This window comes from Tarenaya hassleriana, unplaced genomic scaffold, assembly GCF_000463585.1.
Source record: "Tarenaya hassleriana unplaced genomic scaffold, ASM46358v1 Cleome8, whole genome shotgun sequence".
NCBI classification, from domain to species: Eukaryota; Viridiplantae; Streptophyta; class Magnoliopsida; order Brassicales; family Cleomaceae; genus Tarenaya; species Tarenaya hassleriana.
In genome coordinates this window covers 3561558-3587380 of record NW_010970490.1, presented here as the reverse complement: position 1 = coordinate 3587380, position 25823 = coordinate 3561558, and the positions used below count along the sequence as shown (strand labels likewise).

The 25823-nt window shown below is 38.7% G+C and overlaps 7 protein-coding genes across 8 annotated transcripts in view; 2 read left to right on the top strand and 5 right to left on the bottom strand.

Moving 5' to 3' along the window:
* Window positions 1–22: 22 nt before the first annotated feature.
* On the bottom strand, window positions 23–2356 carry LOC104802816 (transmembrane protein adipocyte-associated 1). The gene is made up of 6 exons (XM_010526592.1): window positions 1908–2356; window positions 1184–1375; window positions 839–1001; window positions 637–739; window positions 464–545; window positions 23–319 (listed from the first exon to the last, which is right to left on the bottom strand). Exons 1-6 carry the CDS (start codon window positions 2202–2204, stop codon window positions 242–244), a joined length of 915 nt encoding a protein of 304 aa, XP_010524894.1. The 5' UTR covers window positions 2205–2356; the 3' UTR covers window positions 23–241.
* A 145-nt stretch (window positions 2357–2501) lies between these two features.
* Window positions 2502–9838, top strand: LOC104802815 (coiled-coil domain-containing protein SCD2-like). 2 transcript variants are annotated; one of them, XM_010526591.1, is made up of 23 exons: window positions 2502–2669; window positions 2848–2929; window positions 3190–3480; window positions 3836–3991; window positions 4065–4235; window positions 4355–4504; window positions 4673–4816; window positions 4960–5252; window positions 5569–5650; window positions 5880–5921; window positions 6265–6327; window positions 6630–6679; window positions 6753–6780; window positions 7118–7192; window positions 7323–7433; window positions 7522–7582; window positions 7748–7861; window positions 7992–8113; window positions 8239–8308; window positions 8540–8581; window positions 8970–9010; window positions 9088–9214; window positions 9531–9838. In XM_010526591.1, the coding sequence occupies exons 3-23, from the start codon at window positions 3193–3195 to the stop codon at window positions 9611–9613; spliced, it is 2313 nt and encodes a 770-aa protein (XP_010524893.1). In that variant the 5' UTR covers window positions 2502–2669; window positions 2848–2929; window positions 3190–3192; the 3' UTR covers window positions 9614–9838. The 2 variants fall into 2 exon arrangements, with proteins under 2 accessions (XP_010524893.1, XP_010524892.1); XM_010526590.1 differs by having other exon boundaries at window positions 2848–2975.
* Window positions 9839–10251: 413 nt separating this feature from the next.
* Window positions 10252–13665, bottom strand: LOC104802814 (probable protein S-acyltransferase 17). The gene is made up of 10 exons (XM_010526589.2): window positions 13282–13665; window positions 13061–13154; window positions 12158–12252; window positions 11870–12037; window positions 11702–11774; window positions 11534–11586; window positions 11233–11324; window positions 11106–11158; window positions 10890–11015; window positions 10252–10747 (listed from the first exon to the last, which is right to left on the bottom strand). The coding sequence occupies exons 1-10, from the start codon at window positions 13428–13430 to the stop codon at window positions 10487–10489; spliced, it is 1164 nt and encodes a 387-aa protein (XP_010524891.1). The 5' UTR covers window positions 13431–13665; the 3' UTR covers window positions 10252–10486.
* A 1405-nt stretch (window positions 13666–15070) lies between these two features.
* LOC104802813 lies at window positions 15071–17849 on the bottom strand. The gene is made up of 7 exons (XM_010526588.1): window positions 17337–17849; window positions 16696–16914; window positions 16515–16601; window positions 16056–16202; window positions 15916–15942; window positions 15744–15839; window positions 15071–15650 (listed from the first exon to the last, which is right to left on the bottom strand). The coding sequence occupies exons 1-7, from the start codon at window positions 17709–17711 to the stop codon at window positions 15450–15452; spliced, it is 1152 nt and encodes a 383-aa protein (XP_010524890.1). The 5' UTR covers window positions 17712–17849; the 3' UTR covers window positions 15071–15449.
* Window positions 17850–17952: 103 nt separating this feature from the next.
* Window positions 17953–18831, bottom strand: LOC104802812 (probable histone H2AXb). The gene is made up of 2 exons (XM_010526587.1): window positions 18523–18831; window positions 17953–18290 (listed from the first exon to the last, which is right to left on the bottom strand). Exons 1-2 carry the CDS (start codon window positions 18727–18729, stop codon window positions 18069–18071), a joined length of 429 nt encoding a protein of 142 aa, XP_010524889.1. The 5' UTR covers window positions 18730–18831; the 3' UTR covers window positions 17953–18068.
* Window positions 18832–21474: 2643 nt separating this feature from the next.
* Window positions 21475–23901, top strand: LOC104802811 (gibberellin receptor GID1A-like). Its single transcript, XM_010526586.2, has 2 exons — window positions 21475–21851; window positions 22488–23901. The coding sequence occupies exons 1-2, from the start codon at window positions 21813–21815 to the stop codon at window positions 23484–23486; spliced, it is 1038 nt and encodes a 345-aa protein (XP_010524888.1). The 5' UTR covers window positions 21475–21812; the 3' UTR covers window positions 23487–23901.
* Window positions 23902–24250: 349 nt separating this feature from the next.
* Window positions 24251–25823, bottom strand: part of LOC104802810 (receptor-like cytosolic serine/threonine-protein kinase RBK2) — a 3205-nt gene continuing 1632 nt past the window's right edge. The window contains exons 4-9 of the mRNA XM_010526584.2: window positions 25588–25823; window positions 25330–25487; window positions 25162–25241; window positions 24946–25081; window positions 24686–24835; window positions 24251–24517 (exon numbers count right to left, since the gene is read on the bottom strand). The exon at window positions 25588–25823 is cut by the window's right edge and continues 8 nt beyond it. Of these exons, the coding sequence (XP_010524886.1) occupies window positions 24350–24517; window positions 24686–24835; window positions 24946–25081; window positions 25162–25241; window positions 25330–25487; window positions 25588–25823 (928 nt within the window). The 3' untranslated portion in view covers window positions 24251–24349. The remainder of the gene's footprint in view (window positions 24518–24685; window positions 24836–24945; window positions 25082–25161; window positions 25242–25329; window positions 25488–25587) is intronic.

The following is a 25823-nucleotide window of genomic DNA, read 5'->3' as shown; positions in this document are numbered from 1 at the left end:
ATATCTGTATTGAATTATGGCATTTCAAACACTTTTACCTGAACTTTTATTCATAAATTTAGTGTCTTTTTACGTTTTAGATTTACAAAGAAGACTCCTTAGTTTCTTCCTACATAAGAAAAGGACTAGACCCACAACAACAACAACAAAAAAGGCTGCATATTCATGATCCCTCCCTAGAGGTCGGTCAGTATTCACCTTCTACTTACAGATTCGGAAATCAAGAGACGGCCCTTTGTTATTATTCCCAATCAGAGTCGAAGAACCCAGCATCCTTCATCTCTGAGTAGTACACATTCTCCAAGTTCAGATCTTCCTCCTGTGAATCATATCAAAAGTGATTCACCAACAGTTTTTTACACCCATCAAACAATCTAACGTAAAAATCTTGCCTTGAGAAAATGGTTAGTACCAACATTTCGATATTATTCGCTACCGATATGGATTAGGAAGAGAGGTTTACCTGGAAAAAGTCTGCCAGAAAAGTAACATACAGAAGAGGAAGATAGAAGGCATGGTAGCAAACACTTGCTATCCCATACAACCTGCATAAAGTTTCAAACTTTTGTGTTATAAAGGCGGATAGGTTCTAACCACAGGATCTTTCGGATGGGAAGTTTCGCAAAATAATATTACCAGAATCCGAAACTAGCTCCATTCGCTGTTAGTGCACAGGCAAACAGAGAGAGCCCTTTTAAGGCAAGCATGATGGCTACATACTTGTAGAATGCAGGTCTTGCTGTAGAAAAACGAAGAAAAGATCGATGATTAGTGATTAAAACCGGTGTGTTTGCAGCCTGCAGAACTACAAGCAGATAGGAGTGTTTGATCAACTTACCCGGTAATCTTTCTCTCCATTTAGAGTTGTACATGAAAAATATCATCCCATAAACACCTGTGAGAAGCAGCTTGTGAATGACCCATAAGCCCCATTTGAACTTTTGTATATTCTCAGTGTTGTCTATAAACAACGGGACACCAAACCCAAATAGGTAAATTGCCTGAAAGTAATCAAAACCCCCCGGTAGATGAATAGATAATGGAAAAAGATTGGAAAGTATTGCAGAAATCATGAAAATCAAGCAAGCATGCCAATCAGAAATGGCCAAGATCCTTTGTTCTTTAACAAGGTAGATGAATAGATAGGGTATGAAACATGTAGCAGTTAAGAAAAAGACGATACCTTGAAGAGCAAATCGAGGCCTACAATAAGACCCGAGATGAGAAAAGTTCGTGTAAGTGCTTCCACTCCGCTTGCATAGTTACCTTGGAAGAGAAAGGCCACCAAGCTTACTTCCAGAAATAGCATTCCCGATGTCGTGAACAGAGATAATAGATTCCAAATCACTTCCTTCCCAGGAGTGCATTCCCATGCCTATAATTTGTTAGAATGTTAAAGATCAATTTAACACATAGGATTTACATGTATAGCATTTTTCAACCAACTCATCATCAGACAACATACAGATAAGGAAACACCACCAAATAATGATCATTCAAGATGTGCAATATGAACCTAGAAGTCACTTAGACAGACATTCAAGCCAAAAATAGATCGTACTATTCATTGTATGTTACTTAAAACATCTCAAGTATGAGACAGCGTCCAGAGATTCAGACCAATGATATGTATTCTTTACATAGAATCAGGCTTTTTCTAATGTATCACTGATTCAGACCCATGATATACATCCTTTACATGGAAAGATCTACTGCAACTACAGTCCTCGGAAAATGTCACAAAGTCATCCTCCTCCTAACCAGCTTATTACCAGAAGAACCTCAGTTCTACAAGTCTGAACCCACATATAGCAAAAACCAAAGCTCCGATCTTTCATACGCAGGATTAAACCCTAAAGCAACGTATGATCACTCACGAACTGGGTCAAACGAAATGGTCGACGAACCTGGAGGCAACACCAAGCGAGATTGAGCAAACTAACGATCCAAAGACAAGCGTAATAAGCTATCATGATGTAAGATCTCCGATTCGACAGCTTTGACAAGCTCTTCTTCGCCTCGTACGCTAAATAAGCGACAAAGAGAAGAGAAGCCGACACCAGAACCGAGTTATGTAAGAACCCATGGCAACTGTCGACCCATTCCACTATAAATCCGCTGCGTCCGTCTCCGGTTGCCGTCGAATTAGGGCTTAGCCGTGGAATCGAAAACTGAGAATCCGCGATGTCGCCAAGAACTCGCATTTCCGCAGTGGTATGAATCAGAAAGTACGTTGAGCTAAAGCATGGAGTATACCAGAAAACCCTAATTCCAGAAGAATCTTGAGATTGAAGAGCTCTGCTGGCGGGAGAGAGGATTCGTTCCGTATGATCCTACCCCAAAAGTCATGCCCTGATCAAATCGAGATAATGGGGTAACTGTATGTAATTATAAAAAGGTTATGGGGTATATAAGCAAATACAAAAACTATGGGGAGGAAAATGTAATTCAGAAAACTGAGTCCTTCCAAAATCTGACCGTTAAGAAGCTTGTCGCCATTTCTGGCTAAACGGACGGATCGTTTGTGAGAGATATTCGCTCCAAAAATGGCGATTTTGGTCTTTGGTTACCCAGTTGAAACTTTCCTGGAAACTTCTGTTGAATCGAATTTCGTAGAGAACTCGATTCACGCCGATGAGCTTTTCGTCGCAATATCATTGTTGAAACCGGTAATCTTTTTTTTTTTTGTTAAACTCTTGTCGTAGGGAGTCATGAAACCGGTAATCTTGAACAATCGATTTCTGTGAATACTTAATTTCTACTCCAAGGCGGTTTTTTTTATGTCTGATAGAATCGATTTGGATTGAGATTTTGAGATATGGCTTCTCCTTTCCTGTGATTTTCTAGGGTTCGAGATGGGTTCGTGGGGCTACAGCTTCAGTTGCAAATGGGTTCTTGGAGATAATTTCCTCTGAGAATCGCTCATCCCGCAAGTTTTCTTCTCGTTTCTGTTTCTGTTTTGATATATGATCGAGGTTCTTCTGATTTATGGTCGAACTTTTCATATTTTAGTCGAATCTTTATCCTCACTGCTCATGATGATATATTCATATGAAGAAGGTTTTTAGGGCACAAATGGATTGTTGAAGCAGCTTCACACTGAGAATCAATCTGATTAAGTCTGATTTATAATCTGACTGTACAAATCTCAACCAGTGTTCGTTGTTTTGATGTTCATCACTGTGGCAGTTTATGGAGAACCCAAGGCCAATTCATGTCAGGAGAAAGAGCTCGATCTTAGAAAATTCAAGGGCACCATCATCCCCGGTGATGTCTTCTCCTCTGACTAACCGCCATATGCGGTCTGGATCAACAGCCGGACCAGGAACGAGCATCAGGAAAGCCCAGACGAAAGCAGCGGCTCAGAGGCTCGCTGCTGTGATGGCACACCAAACAAACGATGAGGACGACAGTGAGGATGACCTTTCTTTTGATTACAGCGGTGGAGGCGGGAAATATGTTCCTCCTCGGTCTCCAGTGGTAATGCTTTTGTTCTTCACCCGCTTTTATCAGATGCAGAGGAAATGATTAACACTGTTGTTGACTTCACAATTAGCTCTGATATTTTTCGTTAACGAATGATGAGTCACTATTTTTAGCTGACTAATAGTTTCTTGATGCCTTTTCAGGCCATGAATTTAGTCTAATGATTTTTCAAGATTCACTCACTCTCATCTCACCACCATCACTCAAAATTGTTCTAAATTTTTGCTCGAAAATCTTGCTTCTCTCATTAGTCCTTTTAGCAATGGAAATACGCTTCAAGGTGTTTCTCAGTGTGTAGGAATTCGGTCTGAAATGTGCTTTCTGATACTGTTGTTTTTATGAACTACAGAATATAACAACTCATCCAAGGCGTCCACAGATGACGTTTTCACAACCAAGTGATGATGACAATGGAGATGATGAACTTTCAGTTGATTATACAAGCGGTAGGCCAAGTATTGGGCTTGCTGGTAGAAGGGTAGTAAGACCTCAGTCTCCTATATTGGTGAGTATTATCGAACTTTGTCCTCATGCCAAGTGTATCTTTGTTCTCATTTGTTAACCTTCCTTCGGTACAGAATAAAACTACTCCCCCGAAACGTCCACAGATGAATTTTCAACAGCCAGCTAATGAAGAGACTAAGGATGCTGATGATGATGATGATAACGAGCTTTCAATCGATTATACAATTGGCAGACCAAGTATCGGGCTTGGTGGTGGAAGAGCAATGCGACCGCAATCTTCTATGGTACTGGCCGTTAATGGAAGCTTATTTGTTCCTTCGTGGACTAGTTACTGTGTTTGTGTTGTCTGTTCTCAGAGTTCAACTGTAATGACTTTCATATACTAAACTGTGGAAATGCACAGAGCAAAATCCAACAGGGGCGTCCACAGATGGTTGTTCAACAGGCAGCTGATGAAGAAAATGAAGACGATGAAATTCTGGACAATTATTCAAGTGGCATTCCAGTTGTAGGACTTTCGGGTGGAAGAACAATCCGGTCGCACTCTCCTGTGGTAATTAGATTTTTAAATGAAGTCTTGCATATGTGTGTCAGTTAAAGATGTAGTATGTATGTCCTTGTTGAATTTGATGAACTTTCAGATTTAGGTGTATTGTTGTATGATATTCTTATATTGTTTCGTTTGAAAACATCATTTTGAATTTTCTATGGTACCATGCAGACCAAAACCCTTCCAATGAGACATCCTCAAACAATAGCTGAGCAACGAGTTGATGAAGACAATGATGAGACATATAACTATACAAGTGGCCGGCCAAGTATAGGACTTGCAGGTGGACGGTCAATGAGATCCCGCACTCCATTGGTAAATTTCATTAGATTTCTGCATATGCACCAATTGTCGGATTAATGTTTTGCACATCTGTATCTCTATTATCGAATTATTGTTTTTTTTTTCAATTTTAATCTGTCTAATGGTTCTATAAAACTTGATATAATTTCTATTAGTCAGTTCGCACCAAAGAAGAACAACCTCAGTCTGGAATTCCGACTTCAGTTAGCCTACCATCATCAATATCTAAAGATAACATAGAACAGCCATCTTCAGCTCTTTCAAGTTCAGTACGCCATGCATCTCAAATGGACAACCCAATGGAGCAATCTCCATCAGCTCGTTCATTCAGTGGCCGTCCAGCGAAAAGTGTTCCTTTTATGCCTGCTCCTACTGTGTCAATATCCTTCAAACCAGTAACTTCTGTATCCCAAACCGAGACACCTACTAATCTTCGTAAAGATAAAAGGTAACTGAAATTATAGCCTGAATTTTAATTGAATAAGTCTTAAAAGCAGATTCTCGTTTCCGTCATGCTTTGTTCATTTCATTTGAAGTTGTATGTCCGCATTGCATCTCATGCAAGCCTTCTGCTCATATATATAGAAAATCTTCCTCTAGGTTTAACATATGAAAATTAAGCGTTACCTTTGGAAAGGCTGGATTGAATTCTCTGCCATCTCATCTCCTGAGTTTGCTTCTGCTTTAATTGTACCAAAGACAGATTATCCTAATTAATTATTTCCACAGTGGTAATTATACAGTGGCTTTTATCCATTTGGTAGATTTTCTTCCCTGGACTTTGGAAGCTCAAACAGCCTGAGAGAGTTAGGGAGTCAACACTCTGCTTCTGTGTTGCGAGATGAGGTTTGACCTCCTCGGAAGCTGATAAAATTAGCTCTTGAAGTTCATAAATTACGTTTCTTTTAATTGCAAACTTTTTGGGATATTTTTTTTACGTTAGGGGTTTTGAACTTTCGATTATTTGTCTAAATTCATTATTGATTGTTTGTGCTAATATATTCTCAACTTGTTTGGCTACAGCCAACCAATTATTTTCGAGCAGTCTGTTCACGAGGTTTCATTTTTATTGCAGGTTGATATGCTACAGGAAGAAAATGAAAGTTTACTGGAAAAGGTGATGGCACTAAATTTTCTCACTTGGTATCATTAGGTGTTAGTTCCTCTATTCGATTTTATGGCATATTTATATGCATTCATTCTGGTAAATTGTGGACTGAAGCAACTGATGAAGTACCTCAAGGCCTTTTAATGTTTTGTCCTCTCAAGTGTATTTAGACAAGCACTATCCGTTGAGATCAACACCATTAATTTGATTTGACACAAAAGAACATATAGTATCTCTGTCTGAATTTGGCAGATTCACTGAGAAGTTAAGAGTATTATCTACTGATATCTCATATTACGTTCATTATTCCAATATTACGGTTTCCATACCGTCGTAATTTGCGCATCCCCAGCTTCGGCTTGCAGAAGAGAGGTTCAAAGAAGCAGAGACAAGAGCTAAGCAACTGGAGAAGCAGGTACGCTTTTGCTACATACGTGAGTAGAAAAGTAAATATCAGTAAAGCATGAAGGTTAGAGTTGTTGCAGTGCTTCCAGATACCAATTTGGAAGAAACCCATGTGTTATTATTATTATCAAGCATATACGATATTTATTTAACCATTTAACATTTTTCAGATGTAAGTTTTCAATGGATATTCCCCCCATGTTCTCTGTGATAATTCAGCCTCCCATTCAATGCTGTTATTTATCTTGTTGCAGGTTGAATATGTTCGCCTCTGTGTTTTAAAGTATGCTTAAGTAAAATCACTTTTGTTAGGTTGAAATTCTTGGAGAAGGTGTTACGTTGGACGCTCATCTTTTAAGCAGGCAAGGCTCACATATTAACTTTGGGATGGCTTTGGGCATACACTAATTTTGTGAATGTCTTTTCGGTCATCAGGAAGGAGGCTGCTCTGCAACAAAGGGAGGTTTGTCCTTGGATGTCCTTCAGTATCCCTTGGATAATTGCTTAGAATTTGTTTTATTGTCTAGCGTATATCTATGGGGTATGATATTCTTTGCCTCTCATGATCATTCTTTGGCTATGTCTGCTAAGGCCGAAGCAATTCGTCATTTGATTTGAAAACCTCTCTTGTGCATCTCTTTGAATTCTTGCATATCCTATGGAACTTTTCTCAGGTAGATGATTTTCATGGGCGGCTCAATTCTGTAAAAAACAAATGCTTGCAAGGATGTTGATGCTGTATTGAGTCACATGTAAACATATGAAAACTAACATAGTCCACAGCAACACTTTCTATTCAGGCTGCTTTGAGAATCGCAGCACACACTCATGGAGGAAGGAGTGGAAACATTTCCGCTCTTCAAACAGAAGCTGAGGTATTTCAATTTTATATATTGTCTCTTTGATTGTTGTGTTTCGTGATTGTAAAGGTTCCATATATATATATATATGTAGTAGCTGTGGTATCTGAATTGATATTAAAGTTGTGTTTGAATAATGGTTTAGCTTGCTAGGGACGAGGTAACATCTGCTATGGAGCAGCTCCATGAAGTTGAATCAGAACTTAAGCCTCTTAAGGCCATGACCAAGAGATTGCTATTGAATCAGGAGGAGATGGTAAGTTGTCAATTAATGGTGCATAGTTTTGATTTTAATCTAGTTAGTTAGTCAAATAGTGTGTTATCTATCGATTTTTGTGTGTTAGGAAGAGGTTGTTTTGAAGAGGTGCTGGCTTTCACGGTATTGGAGCTTATGTGTTCGGCATGGTAATTGTGCCCTTTCTCAGATTATAATACGCTTAGATATTGAGGATAATCTGCTTAAAACTTCTGTGGAACATCTAATTGACAACCTTCACTCACTGCAGATTTTTGTAAAACAGAGGTTGTTGGCTCATTTCTAATTTATATCTGGGAAAACTGTTTCGGCAGGTATTCAACCCGATATTGCTGGAGCAAAACATGAATACTGGTCATCTTTTGCCCCTCTTCCTCTTGAGAGTGTTCTGTCTGCAGGGCAAAGGGCTCGGAAGGGGTTTTCTTCAAGTAATAATTCATTTGGACGCATGAATTTGCAATATTTCATAGAAAACTGTTGTGAAGTTGTTCTGCTCTCTTGCTGGATTTTTTTCCAAAGCGTTGTTTATTCTTACCCACTAAACTTCACGTGGAGCAGCTGATAACACCGATGATGAAAAAGACAAATCATTGCAAGGTTTAACTGAAACTTATGGAGAGGGAAACATCGAAAACATGTTATTGGTCGAGAAAGGGTTGCGGGAACTGGCTTCACTGAAGGTAAGCAACATAAGAAGTACTCATCAGATCAGTGTGCTCTCTTTCTCGGAAGCAAGGGTTTGCTACGATGACTGGATGATAGACAGTTAGAAGTTTTTTTCTTGGTCATTCTTTTGTGTCTAAAGGTTCAGGATGCAGTGGCATTTGCTATGGCTCATCAAAGACGACGGGTTTCATTTAAAACTAGTACTTCAGGTGATAAATCTTCTATTAATCTATTGCTTGAAAGAAGTTACCTGACTTATGCTTTGATTTCATTTATTTATCAGTATCGAGGCTAACCGGGAGTACTAACGTATATTCGTAACCAAATTTCACAGATCCCGTATTTGTTTTTTTATGTCATGTTCTCTGCTATAACTTGTATTTCTTTCTTTTTATCTGAATTCGTATCTTTTCTCCTGTTTTCCTTTTAACTATTGGTAGATGAAGTGAAACTCCCAGCGGATGGACTGTTCGAAGCCTTTGGTAAGCTGCATGATTTTAATAACCCTGATAATGATCTCATTCGTGAAGCCTATACATGTTTAAAACAAATTAGAACACCCAAAATGTTCCGACGACTTAGAAATGGTTACTTAATAGTGGATCTTGTAGAGACATTTCTGCTAGAAACTTTTAACTATTTGAAATAAGAGGAGCCCTTTTTTTACTAATATGATGCATCTTGCTTGTGCCAAAACGTATTCAAAGATATCCAATAAGATCATATGGGGTATCTCGATATGTACTATAGATGTCAATCACACCATATTTCACACAAAACAGAGCAAGGACAAAACTCACCAGATTCTTTTGCACATTGTTCTTATGTGTTTTCGTTTATATAATGTGAACATGTGTCTGATGATATCAGGGTTAAGTGAAGAGGAAGCGGAAGATGTGCGGTTTAAACAGGTAAAATCGGCGTCTTGCGTTATACATTCCATATTCAATCTGAATTCCATGTGAGCACTCAATGCCATCTTGAACAGGCATGGCTTATGTACTATTGGAGAAGAGCTAAGAATCATGGCATCGAACCTGATATCGCAGCTGAGCGTCTGCAGTATTGGATTATCCACAGCGCTCGTTCTTCCTCCTCTCAAGATGCAGTTGACGGTAACTCTTTCTCTCTTTCTTTTCTTTCTTTCTTTTTTTGGCCGTATTTCGCTTCCACGAACAGGCTTGGAAGTTTCCCATAGAACCCAATTTTATTTTACCTCCTATATAAGGAGAAAACTGCATTTTTTTCTATTTAGCAAGAAGTATTTCATCAAAATGTTGGGAGGCTCGAACGTTGGATGGGGTCCAACCCCATTAGCGTTGAATTTTATCGTTTTTGTTGGTGTTTCTCGTTAATTTCCCGATGGATCCCATCTCGGATCTATCAGCTGCTCACTTGCTAAATCTGATCTATATATTGAGTTGTGTGTAGTTGAAAGGGGGCTGATGGAGTTGAGGAAGATGAACATAGAGTCACAGCTCTGGCAACAGTTGAGAGAAGGGCTTCAACACTGAACCTCAACCCAGCTTCATCTCTATCATTTCTTCTGAAAAAAGTAAGACTACAGTATAAACACACTGCTAATTCTCATTCTCTTTTTTTTTTAATGTAAATGTTTGTTTTTCTATTATCTTCTTATCTCTTTGTTTCGAATCTTTCTACTGGGACATATGTATATGTATTCAATCTGATACTGAACTGTATGTTATATAGTGGTCGCCATCGTTTGATTGGTCATCCTCATTCATCCACCCACTTGTCTGTTTGACTGTCTTATCTTGTGTATTGTAGGAATGTATCATCAGTTTAGTTTGGCGAAGTCAGATGATGACCGTAGAAATATAACGTATCAATGTGTATACAAAACCATACTGGCCAAATAATCCCGAAAATCGGATACTCGATTCGATCCATGAGTTGGGTATTCATCCATAGGATGATGGGTTTGGGTTCGAATGAAGGTGTCGGAGTATGAGAATCCATACCCGATTTGCCTTCTTCGGACTCGACCAAACCAGCAAGCTAACTCGTAAACATCCGAACATTTAAGGCATCCGGAACTCGGGTCGGCACAGGTTCGACATTGAGTTCTGAACCCAGGAACCCTAGTTTACAGGATTTGGCCTGACAGGATGTACAAGTCAGTGTATAATCTGTTTAAACATCGTATCCGTTACAGGTCTTTCCTGAAATCAAATGTTAGATCTTTAGAATTCAGATACAAAGGTTACAACTTTTGTGCTAAAATAGTTTCAAACCAATTGGTCGGAGTATGGGAGACAGCTTTGACAAATGAAGTTTGGACCGAACACAATGTCATCACATGATATCTTATGAAGACGAAACAAACTGACCATAACCAAAAAGCTTTCGTCAGGAAAAAAATACTAATCGGATTTAGGGTTTGCTTTCCGAAAAGACGGTCTTGAGGACAACGGAAACACAATCTCGGAAACGTTGGACAAGCTTCCTCTGTCGTACATATTCCGCACGACAATGGCTTCAACTGCAGCAGATCTTCTGCATTTTCTCTCTGGAGGATCTGGCTCGGTGGCCGAGCCCTGGATGTTTCCTTTCAGGGCCGCAGCGCTCGCCTTTGCTTCGCTTAGCTTCTTCTGCCAGCTTATGTACTCGTTCCACTTGAATGTCTACATGAAAACAAATGGGCGAGAACGAGAACCGACATTGTCATAATAGCACCATTGCATTCACCAGAACAATACGATTCTCTCTGACCCGCGAGGGAGAAACCAAAACGCATAACCCGAGGAACGATGGTTACGGATTTACCTCATTGGTGGTAGTGTTGGATAGGCAGAGATTGGCATGGTAACCGAAAAAACCAGCAAGAAGGAGAGAAACAATGGCGAGAAACACCATTACAAGTATCTGGGTATTGTATGAACCCATTAGCCACTGTCCACAGAAAACGATTTCAGGATTTGAGAAGATTGCTATGCGACAGAACAATGAAGCAAAGATGGATAATGGTTTAGGTTCACCCGCCTGTAAAACCAGAGGAGCTAAGCTACGGAAAGAATCGTCTATCCCGTAATATACTGCAGAGGAAACAAGAAGAGGTTTTGGTAAATGAAAAAAAACTCAAAAAATAATCGTATATATCTATTATTACCCGTAAAAATATGTACAACACGGAGCTCTTTCAGTCGCCCTGCAAGAATCAATCCAATGGCCACTGCTCCGTACAGGCAAAGAAGGAAATGCCTACAAATCACTAAAGAACCATTTAACATAAACAAAGAAACACGATGAGGAAGAATCCGTATTCTACAGGAAGGAAAATACGAGAACGACCAATTCAGAAAAATGGCGTATAAAACAAGTTCTAAGTGATCAGTCCTAAGAATATGATATGGCATATCCCGGGGAGAAAAAGACGACTTATTTGTTATATCTTCAAAATGAAAGCTCACCATAAAAGAAAAGCCATGAAGTATCTTGTATTTCTTTCTCCTATGCAGTTATTCTGTGATCACGAGAAAGCTTCATGTCAAGCAAAATCTCGATACCTAACCCAAGAAGGGGGCCAGAAGAACTTGAGATAAAAAAAAAAAAGATCTGTGCGGGTTTTTTGTACAGACCATCCACCCGCAATGATGATCAAACCGGGCCACACAGCGATTGCAGATGCTACAATGCTTTGATCTAGCAGGTCTGTATCGGGAAAGAGGAGTAGAAAAATCATAAATTGAATAAACGTAAAAGGGGGCCACTTTTCCTATTTTACTACAGGATCTTGATGTACTCACTTCGGGATTTTACACGTAGAACATTCTTTCTCCGAGTATATAATATCGTCATAAGGGTAAGCAGAAATGTACTGTGAAACATTCCGAGGCTTCACAGTTCCTGGATCAGAAAAGCTTGTCAATATGAAAAAGGTGATACCGATAATAACAGCCAGAAAGCTTGTGTACCTACAAAATAAAATTCGACGAATTAAGGGGACAATGAAGGAAAGTACGTACATTTAAAAGGAATTGGAAATGCTGCATATACATAAAGAAAAACAAAAAACATGCCGGACCATGCCTTACTTGTGAACTTCGCCGATATAGTGTCCAGGAAGATAGGTGAAGGAAGATTTTGCAATCGCAAAGTACGTTAATCCAATCATCCCGAGATACATGATCTACAATGAAAGAAAATACTATTATAGAAATCTGTTTTGAAGAGAGAAAGGTCCCAAGTTGAAACCTTAGCACAAAGCTGTAAGAACATGGAGATGGGGAAACACAAGAGGCAAGAATAAACAACTTCTTGTTCTACTGCATGAAATTTTTTTCAAACACTAAAACTATAACCTGCTAGCACGTACACCGAAAAATCAAGATTTACAAATACTCTCAACGAAACAGAAGTTGACAAGAACTCCGTACCAGACATGACCATTAGCTATGTTTTCATGCAAAAACTCAAACTATGTTCTCATTCGTAGCTCACAGCTCTAGTGTATGACTAGTCACTTGAACTTCAGTTTGTGGGAAATATCCGAAATAACAAATCAAAAATCCAAATTTCGCCAATGGAGTAGCTCCAAAGAGTCCTTTAACCCAAAGCAACTAGAAACCAGTCCGATTACATATAAAACATTCAAATCCTCTAACATAGAACAGTTTTCATGAAATTGAATGCTCTGATCCTGAACATTCTATCCAATCACCGGCTCTCTGAATCCCAAATCAGGAATATGAAGGAATCACCTTTGCAGAATAGAATTGAGCTTCGCCCACATTCACAACTCACGAGCCCTCTAATCAGAAACCTTCTGCTCAAAAAATGCTCACCAACTAATTTCATTACAATTCACTACTTCTAAGCTTCTGTATCTATGAAATTTCTACTTCCAAACATGGATTGCAAACCGAAGAGACCTCGAGGAATTATCTAACCGTGGATCAAACTGTTCACAAAATCAAACAAGACGCAGAACTACTCACTTGCAGAATAGGATTAGGCCGATCACAGCAGTAATACTCCACCGACAAAATCGCCTCCGTACCTTTCGAACCAAACACCACCCCGACAAAGCGGCTGCAAGAACATCCGCCAAAGAGCCAGAATCAGAAAAAGAGAAGAAACAAAACTAATCGATCCAAATCAAACGAATGCATCAAATTGAAATACAGAAGATGACGAGAGAGGTTGAAATGAGTAGTACAGGAAGTAATCGTAGGCGCCGAAAGTGAGGAAATGGTGGATCCATTGAATTGGTGTGTTCTTGAAGATGGGCCATCGGCCGCAAAGGAAGGAGACGACCACCGTTAACGTCACCAACCCGTGACACAGCAGAACCCACTGAACCGCCATTGTTGCGACTCGGGCAGCTTTTTTCTGGTTTTTCCCTAGACCCAAGTGAGAAAACGAGAAGTACGACCGTGGGTTAATGGAGGTATCAACTTTCGAAGAAGAAGTTTATTTCTTTCTCGCGTTTTCTCTGAATCCTTCTACCGTTCTGCTTGTTTCCTGGGAAAATTTCCACCAAAGGTGGAAGCTTTAATCCGGTGAAAAACTTTCTTCGACCAAACCAATGGAATATTTAGGGATTTGATTGAAATTTCTTATTTCCCAACCAACCACATATATCAATTAAAGCCAAAGAACCACGCTAACTTTCGTAATTATAAGGAAAATCAAAACTGACATGACAAATAATAATACTAATTATTATAAAAGATATTCACATATTAAATATTAAATATTGAACTTTAACCAAATTTCTAAATTAAATACTCAACTATCTCACTTCTAAATTAAATATTCAACTATATTTAAATTTACACATAAAAACTAAACTTTTCAAATTTTAACATATATCTAAGAGATAATCTAAAAAAAACCTTATACTTTTTTTTTTCATCGCAATTTAAATCCTATACTTTTTTTATTCCAAAAAATCCTATACTTTTCAAAATTTTAAAATAATAATACTAATTATTATAAGAGATATTCACATATTAAATACTGAACTTTAACCAAATTTCTAAATTAAATACTCAACTATCTCACTTCTAAATTAAACATTCAACTATATTTAAACTTACAGATAAAAACTAAACTTTTCAAATTTTAACATATATCTAAGAGATAATCTAAAAAAAAACCTTATACTTTTTTTCATCGCAATTTAAATCTTATACTTTTTTTATTCCAAAAAATCCTATACTTTTCAAAATTTTAAAAATTATACACATTCATATACATATATTAATTATTATAAGCACAAAATGAATTACACATTTATTTTCTACAAAATTAATTTCACATTTATTTTATATATTTATATGTATATATATATTTTATATATATATGTGTGATATATATATTTTTTCCTAAAAATAATTATATATATAAGAAACTATTTATTATTTGTATATTATTTTATATGAGTTCAATTGTCCAAAAAAACATATTCTTGGAAAATAGTTTATTATATATAAAACAATATACAAATAATAAATAGTTTCTTATATATATAATGATTTTTAGGAAAAAATACATATATCATACATATATATAAAACATATATATAAATATAAATATATAAAATAAATATGCAATTAATTTTATAGAAAATAAATGTGTAATTGATTTTGTGCTTATAATAATTAATATGTGTACATGAATGTGTATAATTTTTAAAATTTTGAAAAGTATAGAGTTTTTTGGGGTAAAAAAAAGTATAGGGTTTAAACTGTGACGAAAAAAAGTAAAGGGTTTTTTTTTTTATTATTCCTTAGATATATGTTAAAATTTGAAAAGTTTAGTTTTTATTTGTGAATTTTAATATAGTAATATTTAATTTAGAAGTGAGATAGTTGAGTATTTAATTTGAAAATTTGGTTAAAGTTTAATATTTAATATGTGAATCTTCTTAATTATAAAATTTAGAATTTTCTAATATGGAAAAGTTAGTTTTTCCCCTTCATCATTTGCATTATTCAAAAAAATAGTTAAAATCAACAAAATACATTGCGACTCTCATACAGAGATTACAGAGTACAGACCATAAGGAACAAGAGCGGCTGCGGCTTCATTACACAGACAAGGAAAAAGGTCACTCATTGTTTCTTTTTACAACGGAGAGAGACAACACCCTTCTGTTTCTACGGCCCTGGGCATGGGTGTATATATACGTATACACACACATATATATATATATATACAAGTCTGCAGCGAAGAACAAACAGTAGAGATACTAACCAGATTCTTGTGATGCAAACTCTGTCCAAAACAATGGGTGAGATGAGATTCAGATTCATGCAAGGTTTCTGCCTTTTTCTTGTGTCATAAAGATCCGACGGATTACGATAGAGTGGACGAAAAACTTCAGATGTCGGAGTGATCGATGGTGTCTTCGATGATTCCGATGCAAGATCCGACAGATTTGCCTTCGGACATTGCCTCTGCAAGCTTAGACCGAGCCATCTCGTGGCGACGTAGGATCAGTATGGTGTTTAGAACTGACCATCTCACCTGTGAGTCCGCCTTCTTCTGTGTGAATCCCAAGCTCTTGAGCAACACATCCAACTGTTGTTTCATTCATTAGAGACAAACAATGTGAACATGGACAAGTACATGAAAATTCAGCGATTCGGGTTGCGAAATAAGAGAGAGAGGGACCTTGTTTATATCCGCGAGGCCACCTTCAGCGTATCCATACAAGAGATATTCAGTTGCAACACCAGCAAGAGCTATGCACGAGAATCTGTTCAGCATCTGCTTTTCAAGAGAAATGGATTCTTGGGTTGGGATCCTAAGGAGATATGGTAATGAGCAAGCAAAGAAAACTTACAGTGGCCGATACTTTCCCCGCATTAACCTGAAATTTTTAGATCAAGCGGTTGGAAGAAAACTATTAATCGAGCTGATGAGTTGATGATGATGATTTCAGCCATTTCGACAGAAGAAAAGAGAGGGAAGGAAATGGAGTACTTCTTCGAGGAATTCGTAATCCACGAAAGCTGTGCCAGCTTGAATGTTGAGAGTGCCTTCTTCCTGCAAAGCTTCAAGGCTCGAGAGTGTGTATCCACGAGGAAGAATGCCCACCAAGTAGGCAACCAAGAAATGACCAGCTTCATGCTGCATTCCAGCAATTTCAGAATACAACAAATAAAACTGGGTGCCTTATCCAGGAGATTCATAATGGATCCCCGGTTATGCCTTCACATTCATTTGATCGCCTTCTCTATGAAATATGAGGTTATTCTTGGGTAAACAGGTTTTACTTTCTGATTCAACATACCCCCTTTTTTACCTCTCAGTTTCTCAATCTCTACGTGCATTTTAAGATTAACAAAAGGAAGAGATGCATCAATCTATATACCAAAAGTCAGTGCAATGCTTCGGCCTCAGGAGAAAGTAGACTAGGATCAAATGAAGAGACGGTCACACCTGGATAACCCTGTTATGGTATCTTTGGCTGAATGTGTGGCCAATTGTGTCTAGAACCAAGCTGCCAATCCCGCCATTAAACGAGACCTGCAATAAGCTCGTTTCATCAGGCTAGCACATTATGGAACGCGCACCTGATTAAAAGATGGAGAATTCAGTCGTGGCTCGAGGAAGTTGGTACCAAATCCAGTGTCCAAAGGAACAGCGATCCAAGAGAAAGAAACAAAATCTGTTGAGGGCTTAAATCAAAGCCTTTCCAAGCGGCTAGTCCTCCTGAAACAGCAGCAATCTGCAGGTTTCTTTCGACGGAATCAAGGGTTGCATCTGTTGGTGAGAGAAGCGACATTGTATTGATTCCATTCAGTTTCAGTTCATCTAATGTGTAGAGTCTTTGAGGCACCTAACCCCACAGGACAAGAAATCAGGAAAAAAAAAAACAGATGAGAGATTCTGTTGCAAAGATTTGTTTCCACGACCATCAATCAAAGATTAACCGGTTTCAGAAGATTGAATACATATATAATGCGTTTCACGGAAAAAAATCCAAGCTCATATAGTATGATTCGATTCGACATAAACAGCCTAAAACCCATCCAAACCGGCATAAGATTATGACTGAAAAGGCAGGGAAATGCATATAATCAACTTAAGGGTAAGAAATTATGCAAGAGACAAGGAAAGTTCAAATCTTTTCCATAACAAGGATTAGGAAATCAACACGGAGATCTGAGTTTCAATTCCCACCAGTGTCTGAATCCTTCCGGGCATGAAGGAAAAAATGGAGAAAAGTGAAAACCTGGAAGATGATATGAATATGCATACTTGTCTTGCAGCGCCAAAGCAGCAAAGTCCACCGGGTTTGCCCTGAAGGTCCTTGACAAGACCAAGTGCGGCTCTCTCATCGCCTCTTGACAATTCCTTATCCACTTGCTCCAATGCTTTTCTACTGGAGATTCCTGTTTCAGATGAAGCAACTATGTTCCCGTAATAACTGTTGCGGAGATACGTCTGCGAGTTTGAACATGAAGATATTGCAAGATTATAAGTCAACACTGCCATCAACCCAGATCGCAGATTGGATGAAAATTTCACCAAATGAGAACAGAAACCCCAACGGTGGAGATAGTTGCTGCAAAGACCATCAACCACACATTTTTGGATAAGAAATACCGCTCCAAGGAATAATAAAACCATCATCGTTCAGCGTTCCGCAGATATTTTCGTCAAAAACTCTCATCAAGTATTCCGAGACCATGCAAAGTATGTGCTTTATGCTTACGCACGGCTCAGGTTCAAGAACTCGTTGAAGGGACGAGTTTCAACCCAAGCAATGGCAGAAAAAAACCAAGTCTCAAACAGGATTGATCAGAACCAAGACCATGGCACTATGATCATGTAATCAAAAACCCATATCAAGAATTTAGGAGATCAAAGAGCAGAATTATAATATTGATTCAATTGACTCGAATTCGAAGTTCAAATTCCGCATTCTCATGACCCACAAGGCAAAAACTATATATATGCTACATCAAGAACGAACGAAAGGGGAACAAATTAAAATTCTTGAGAAGCCGAGCCAATATCGCCTTTTCCTTTGCCAGCCTTTGTGGGTAAGAGATGCTGGTGAATATTGGGCAAAACACCTCCGTTAGCAATGGTGACGCTGCCAAGAAGTTTGCTTAGCTCCTCGTCGTTCCTCACCGCAAGCTGAATATGCCGCGGAACAATCCTATTCTTCTTGTTGTCTCTAGCAGCATTACCAGCAAGCTCCAAAACCTAATCGCAAATGAAGACAATCGGAGTATAAGAAGAAGAGTATCGGACATACAAAATAATCTCGATTCGTCATTTCAAACCCCAGATGCAGATAATCGCTTAGGATCCTCGAATTTAATCAATACACAATCGGATCTCCAGTTTTAATCAAGAGAAATCTCCAAATTCCCCCGAGAAAATCACAACAAATGAGAATTAAACGATCTGGATCAGAAGAAACGAAAATTCTTACCTCCGCAGCGAGGTACTCAAGCACGGCGGAGAGATAAACCGGAGCGCCGGCTCCGACACGTTCGGCGTACTTTCCTGCCTTCAGAAACCTCGCGATCCTTCCGACAGGAAATTGAAGCCCCGCTTTGTGCGATCTGGATACCGACTTCGTCGATTTGGGCTTCCCTCTCCCTCCTTTAGTAGATCCAGCACCACCAGTAGAACTCATCTTCGATAATCCTCGACAATATAATATCGACGGAAAATCCCTACACCAAGATTTGGGGACAAAATCGACGAAGAAGAAGACGATGAGACGCTTGATGAATCCCCACAAGTGCGTACGTACGCATTATATAAGTGCAAGCGATGCGAGCTGATTGGCCTGAAAACTTTGGCGAGGATTGCCAGCGTGGCACGAATTTGGCGCGCCTGGCGGGAAAAAATAAATAGTGTTGGGAATCTGGGATAGTCGTATAATGAACCCGTGATGGCAGGTTTGGAATTAAACGATGTCGTATAAATCTGAGCAATTTTGGGCTTTATGGGCTTTTTCTATGCTATTGGGCTTACGTAAATAAATGGTTCAGTAAGCTAATGCCCAAAGAGACGAACCGTCAACGATACAAAAATTTACAATTAAAATGTAACACACACAAATATATATTAATTGTGTATATTTTGATTTGTACAGGTAAAGTGGAATCTAATAATTTATAATTATGTTTAAATAAAATTTAATAGAAAATATATTAGAGATAATTTTTGGAAGAATACAAAAATGATTTAAAAACGAATTTTTAAAAAAAATATATGTAAACTATATATAAGAAATACAGTGAATATAATTATCATACAATATAAAAATATTTGAAATTATAAATATATTAGAGATAATTTTTAGTAGGGGTGATCGTTTTGGGAAACGGTTCGGGTTCGGGACGAGAATTGATCGGTTCGTTTTTTTCGGTTTTACAAAAATAGGTACTAATCGGTTTTTATATTGTATTCGGTTCGGTTCGGTTTCGATCTCGGTTTGGTTCGGTTCAGTTCCGGGTTTTATTAAAAAAAAGATAGATTTCCTTTAAAAATATTCGGTTTTTCGGTATTTTTAAAGTTCGGTTCGGTTCCGAAAAAATTCGGTTCTCTAAAAATAATACCGGAATTAAAGACGGTTTCGAATCAAAAAAAATACCATTTTTTTAGTTCGGTTCGGTCCGGTTCCGAAGCTGAAACGCCCGTCCTCATTTTTAGAAAGAATATAAAAATGATTTAAAAACAAATTTTTTTAAAAAAGTATATAACCTATATATAAAAAACACTGTGAATATAATTATCATGCAATATAAAAATATTTGAAAATAAATGATCCGAAATAAAAAAAAAAAATCTAAAATATTCGACTTAATATATATACACACAAATGAATATAACGATTTTTGTATGAGATATGGAAAAGGATAAGGCCAAGGCCAAGAAGATACGAGAAAATAATGGAGAAGAGGACAAAATACATAAAAGAGGGAAGAGACAGATGAGGTGGTGAAATCAGAACCCCAAATATATATTATAATAATATAATAATAATAATAAAAACAAAAGAGGTAGCCAAAAGCTGTTCTCCATAACCAAAACCCTAATCTTTCCAAAACCCCATTTTTTATATACTTTTTTCAATAATTTACATATCCGTATATTTTGTTATGTATATCTAATTCGGAAAAAAAAAAACATATTGACATACCCATGACAAAACTCAAAAAGAGTTTCACAATTTCGGAAACCCTTCAAGGCCCATTAAACAAAAAAAGATACACATATAAATATTCTCGGATTTCTTTTGGGATGTATATTAATTTCAAAGTTTTAAAATACCTTGATTAAAACTAAACTGAAATTGAATAAATATCTGAGTTTTTAATTTATTTTATTTTATTTCGTTGTATTATTATTACATCACATTTTATATGAAAAAAAAGGGGGATTTCTCGCCGACCCTTGGAGGTTATAGCGATGGTGACATTGATAGAGAATAAAAGATAGACAGGAGGTTTGATTATTTGTCCGTTCTGTTTATTCTTTCTGAATAGACTGTTTTACCCTCATCTATAAAGATATATTACGTTTTAATCGTCTGTGTGGGTGGTGACCAGGGAAAAGGACAGAAGAGTAATTTCGATACGAGAAAACGGTGAGGAACGGATCCCCGTTTAACCCCACGTGTTTACGGGGGTGCATGCGGCGCGACCCAACCCTCTCTCTGCTCGTTCCGTTCCTTTTGTCTTTATCATCTTCCTCGTCCGACGTTACAAAAAAACGACATAATAATAATAATAAACCTAATGGTGCTGTTACAAATATATTATACCGATTTAACTTTTTGAAGAAAGAACATTTCCTTATCGGTAGCATAAAAAAATTTAAAATATCGTCTTAATTTAAATTATTTTAATTAATTAATAAAAATCAACTTTAATTTTATAATGTTCGGGGTCAAGAAACTATAATAACTAATAAATTATTCCGCATACGTCGCTACGTTATATATAACATGTTTTTTTTTTGTAACACGTATAATAGATTTGCAAGGTTTTTTTCATGAATCATGGAAGACTTGCCAAAAACAAAGGATTACATTATTTCGTTTTCCCCTCTCCGTGATATGTAAAGGGCAATATGGCAATTTGGCTTTTATTTTAAAGTTTATCATTAATTCTTTTATAATAAATTTTAAAATTACGAATAAATTTTATGATAAAACTAAAAAAACCGAACCAAACTATTTATAAACCGAACCTAAACCGAATACCACAACGTTAGCCCTAATTTCAAATACTTTTGATATTAAAATTAATATGGAATGTTTTTTATATATATCTTATTATTGGGAAATGAAAAATATCACTTTTGTTTTCTATAGGCCCAAAGTCGTCACACCCTAGTCCCTCCCCGACGCGTAAGAGTCGCAGGCGCACTTTATCCGCTTCGGTCACGTTCCTACTAACCTGCGCCACGATCTTATCCGCCAACACTGTGCGGTATTATGTCAGTCATTAATTAAGCCTCTGCTTATGCGGGGTGATAAGGTGTTAAACCATTTTATCTGCGGTTTAAAAAGGAGGTATCTTTCCATTTCCAGAAAGAGATTTACCTCATCGAGACCCGTTTAGAAATCTGAGATTGCCCTTCTCGTCTGAAATTTTTTTGGGTGCTGTTGTCGTTGCCGAATCAGTCGAAGGGAGTTTCGGGAAATTTCGATCTGGGTTTTCGTGTTTCTGTGCTGTTTGATTGGTTAAAAATAGCGGCTTTTCCATGGCTGGGAGCGATCAAGTTAACCTTAGCGAGAGCAAGGTGATGCCCTTTTTATTTTGTTGGGTTCTTCCTGTTTCCTCTCTGGGTGATTGATTTCTTCTTCGCTGGTGTAGATTTTTGTGTCAATTTCGTGACTTGATTTGGAGTTCATGGGTCTGTTTCGGTGTTTGGTTTCATTGGGTTGTTGATGGTGTTCATATGATTTATTTTCCGTCACGAACTTCTGTAGAATTCGTTATTGGATTTGGTTGGATTGGATATATCTGCTTTTTAATCAAAGCTTAGGGCTTTTCGTGCAATGAGACGTGTCGTTGCTTGATGGGTCTTGTTTATTATTTCGGTTTTCGTTTGCTTTTTCGCGTAGTTTCCGCTTATTGTCTCTCTGAATTCTTCTCCTCTAAACTGTTATGGCTCCATCTGATTCCTTTAACTAGGGTTTTGGCTTCTGGTAAGTTTCAGATTTTGATTTCTTTGCTTCTGCACAGCTCTCGAGTCCATTGGATTTTAGTTGATCTCTAATTGGTTCCCTGTCTGAATAGTGAACTAGTTAAGCTTTTATGGTCAGATTTGCCTGTCTCAAAAACTAGGGATTGTAAATTTGTATGGCTGCCAAGTGTTGAATCAACTGAGTTATTTTTTTTTTTGGGTTCCGTGTTCTGTTTTTTTTTTCTTCAGAAAGTGGTTCCGCTCAATACATGGGTTCTGATCTCCAACTTTAAGGTGGCTTACCATATCTTACGCCGCCCTGATGGAACCTTCGACCGTCACCTAGCAGAGTTTCTCGACCGTAAAGTCCCTTCAAACGCCAATCCGGTCGACGGCGTCTTCTCGTTTGACGTTGTCATAGATCGAGCCACTAGTCTTCTCTGCCGGGTTTACAGGCCTGCTAACGGAGACCATCAGCAGAGTTTGATTGATCTCGAGAAACCCATTGACAGCGAGATTTTACCTGTTATCCTCTTCTTCCACGGAGGAAGCTTCACGCATTCCTCTGTGAACAGTTCTATCTACGATACCCTTTGCCGCAGGCTTGTCGGTGTATGCCATTGCATTGTCGTATCCGTAAATTATCGCCGTGCGCCAGAGAATCCGTACCCTTGTGCATACGATGACGGCTGGACGGCTCTTCAATGGGTCAATTCAAGGTCATGGCTCAAGAGCAAGAAAGACTCAAAGGTTCATATTTTCTTGGCCGGCGACAGTTCTGGAGGTAACATCATTCACAACGTTGCGTTAAGGGCGTCCGAAGAATCGGGGATCGAAATCTTGGGTAACATTCTGTTGAACCCTATGTTTGGAGGGAATGAAAGGACGGAGTCCGAGAAAAGGTTAGATGGGAAGTACTTTGTGACACTCAGAGACCGAGATTGGTACTGGAGAGCGTTTCTTCCCGACGGAGAAGACAGAGACCATCCTGCCTGCAACCCGTTCGGGCCACGAGGCAAGAGCCTCGAGGGCATGAAATTCCCGAAGAGTCTAGTCGTTGTCGCGGGCTTGGACCTGATCCAAGACTGGCAACTGGCTTATGTCCGAGGGCTGAGAAACGCAGGTCAAGAAGTGAAGCTTCAGTATCTGGAGAGAGCGACGATTGGTTTCTACCTCTTACCAAATAACAACCACTTCCACACCGTCATGGATGAGATAAACGCGTTTGTAAACGCCGATCGCCAGTGATCGCTCATCGACCTTTCGCTAACAGACGGGTTTGATCCATGTCCACGGAGGGGAAGCCTGAGATTTCTCTTTAGTTGTTTCGGAAAGCTGTTATAGTAGTAATGGTGGGTTAACACCTTACGGTGTTTAATTAGGTGATGGGTGTTTTTACGGCGACTGCGTTTGCGACCGCCAAACGCTGGCTTCTTGAAAGCAAAGCAGGAGAGAAGAGCGAGTGCGTTCAAGGAAGTTGGGGAAACCAGTGTTTCGTGGAGTATGTTTGGCTTTAGCTTTTAGCGTTTTACTTTGCTGAAATTTCAGCATAATTAACTTCGTCTGTGTTGCTACATGATACGGTCGTGTATGTATATATATATAATGTTATCTTTATATATATGGAACTATGATCTGTAATTAACGGGATAGATTTCGATTATATTTTTCTTAAAATATATTTAAATGAGTTCCTATGGAAGTTTAGACTCCGTTGTTGGGTGTCATAAGATAACCCTCTGTATCCTTCCGAAGGTTTGGATATCGGTCCGAGTGGATTAAATTAAATCATTGGAAGATAACCAAGCGAGTATACCGGGATTCAGATGAGCCAGAGTAAACCGGACGAAATCAAAAAGCTTAAAACTTTGCACCAGAAGGTTTTTTTTTTAAATGTTTTTCTCCTTTTTTTTGTGGGTTTTTATCTTTAAAGACATAAGTTTTATTTTGAATTTTTAACTTTAGTTTTTTGTTTTCGTAGTATTTGTAAATCTTCGATTGATTCGGTATAAACAAAGAAAAAAAAAACTATTTTCCTTTGGATATTTACATTTCAAATAAAATCTAAAAACAATAATTCTTTTTTAATTTTAATATTGTTTTTTGGGGGATCAAGAGGCCAAGGCGATCTCACGAAATCGATCGAGATCTTTCAAATACTTAGTGGCGTTGTGTTCTTGCGCGTCAAGCAGTTCCTCCGAATATGTTCGCTGTAACGTCTTCTGTCTTTCCCTCGGACTCGTGGCTCCGCATTCTTGTCCTTGTAGTAATGCCACCACCTGAAGAAAAACAAATCCAAACCGGTCAAGAACCGGTTCAACTAAACCAAACCAATTATCTGTGCAAGTGTAACCGGATTTCGGCACAGGAATTCAGTTTGAGTCTTCCAATTACGAGACCGAGCTAGCCCAGCCACATTGCGATCGGTGTCACGAGATCGTGCATACCTGACTCATCCGAGGCCGAAGGAGAGGGGAATGGTCGATGCACAAACCGGCAGTAGACGCTAACCGGTCGAGCTCGTCCCGGTTATAGTCACCTCCGAGTGATGGATCCACCAGTTCGGTCAGCTCGTTCTTATCCAACAACGGCTTCGCCTACCGCACCAAAAGACGAAAACAACGGTAACCGTTTCGTAACCAAAACCAAACCAGACCGATTCAATAACCGGGCAAAACACCGGTTTTGGTAAGACGAGGCTGCTCACCCATAAAACGAGGCTTTGCTTAGAGTCGTCGAGAGCTCGGCGTCCGGTGATGAGCTCCAAGAGAAGAACTCCGAACGCGAAGACGTCGGTTTTCTCGTCCACGACGCCGTGCATGAAATACTCGGGTGCGAAGTAGCTGAAAACCGGTTTGTATCAAAATCGATGATCATGTAATAGTCGTGTATTCGGAATTTGGATTATTGTGTCCGGCCATACCCGAATGTGCCTTCGAATTTGGATACATTGTGGTGCGTCATCTGCTTGGGGAGCCACTTCGCCAGCCCGAAATCGCATATCTAAATCAAGATCGAACCGATTCGATCTCAAAACGTTCTATCAAACGGTTTTCGGGGCAAATCAACGTGAAGTTAATGCGAGTGTTACCTGAGGCTGGAAATCCTCGGCGAGGAGAATATTATCGGCTTTGATGTCTCGATGTATGATCCGTCTCTGACAACTCTCGTGAAGGTATGTAATCCCGTCCGCGATCCCGAGCGCGATCTTCACCCGTCTGCTCCAATCCAGCTTATCCTTAGAAGGTCCTGCCGATAAATTTGGTCCCGGAAACTATTACATCGGTGAAATTCGGATCGGATCATAACGTTTTTCCTAATGTTTTGATGAAGGGTTTTAGGACCGAACCGTGGAGGAGACTTCCGAGGCTTCCGAGGGGAGACAGCCGGAAAACGAGATGCATTTCGCCTTCGATGCAGCAGCCGATCAATTTAGCGGTATTTGGATGATCTACATGAGCTATGATCCCTAGTTCCGACAAGAAATCGGAAGCTCTCTCCTCCGGAGTCCCTTTCGTCAGGCGTTTCACCGCGATGAGCTTCCCCTCGGGTAATAGCCCTTGGTATACCTCGGCGTACCCGCCT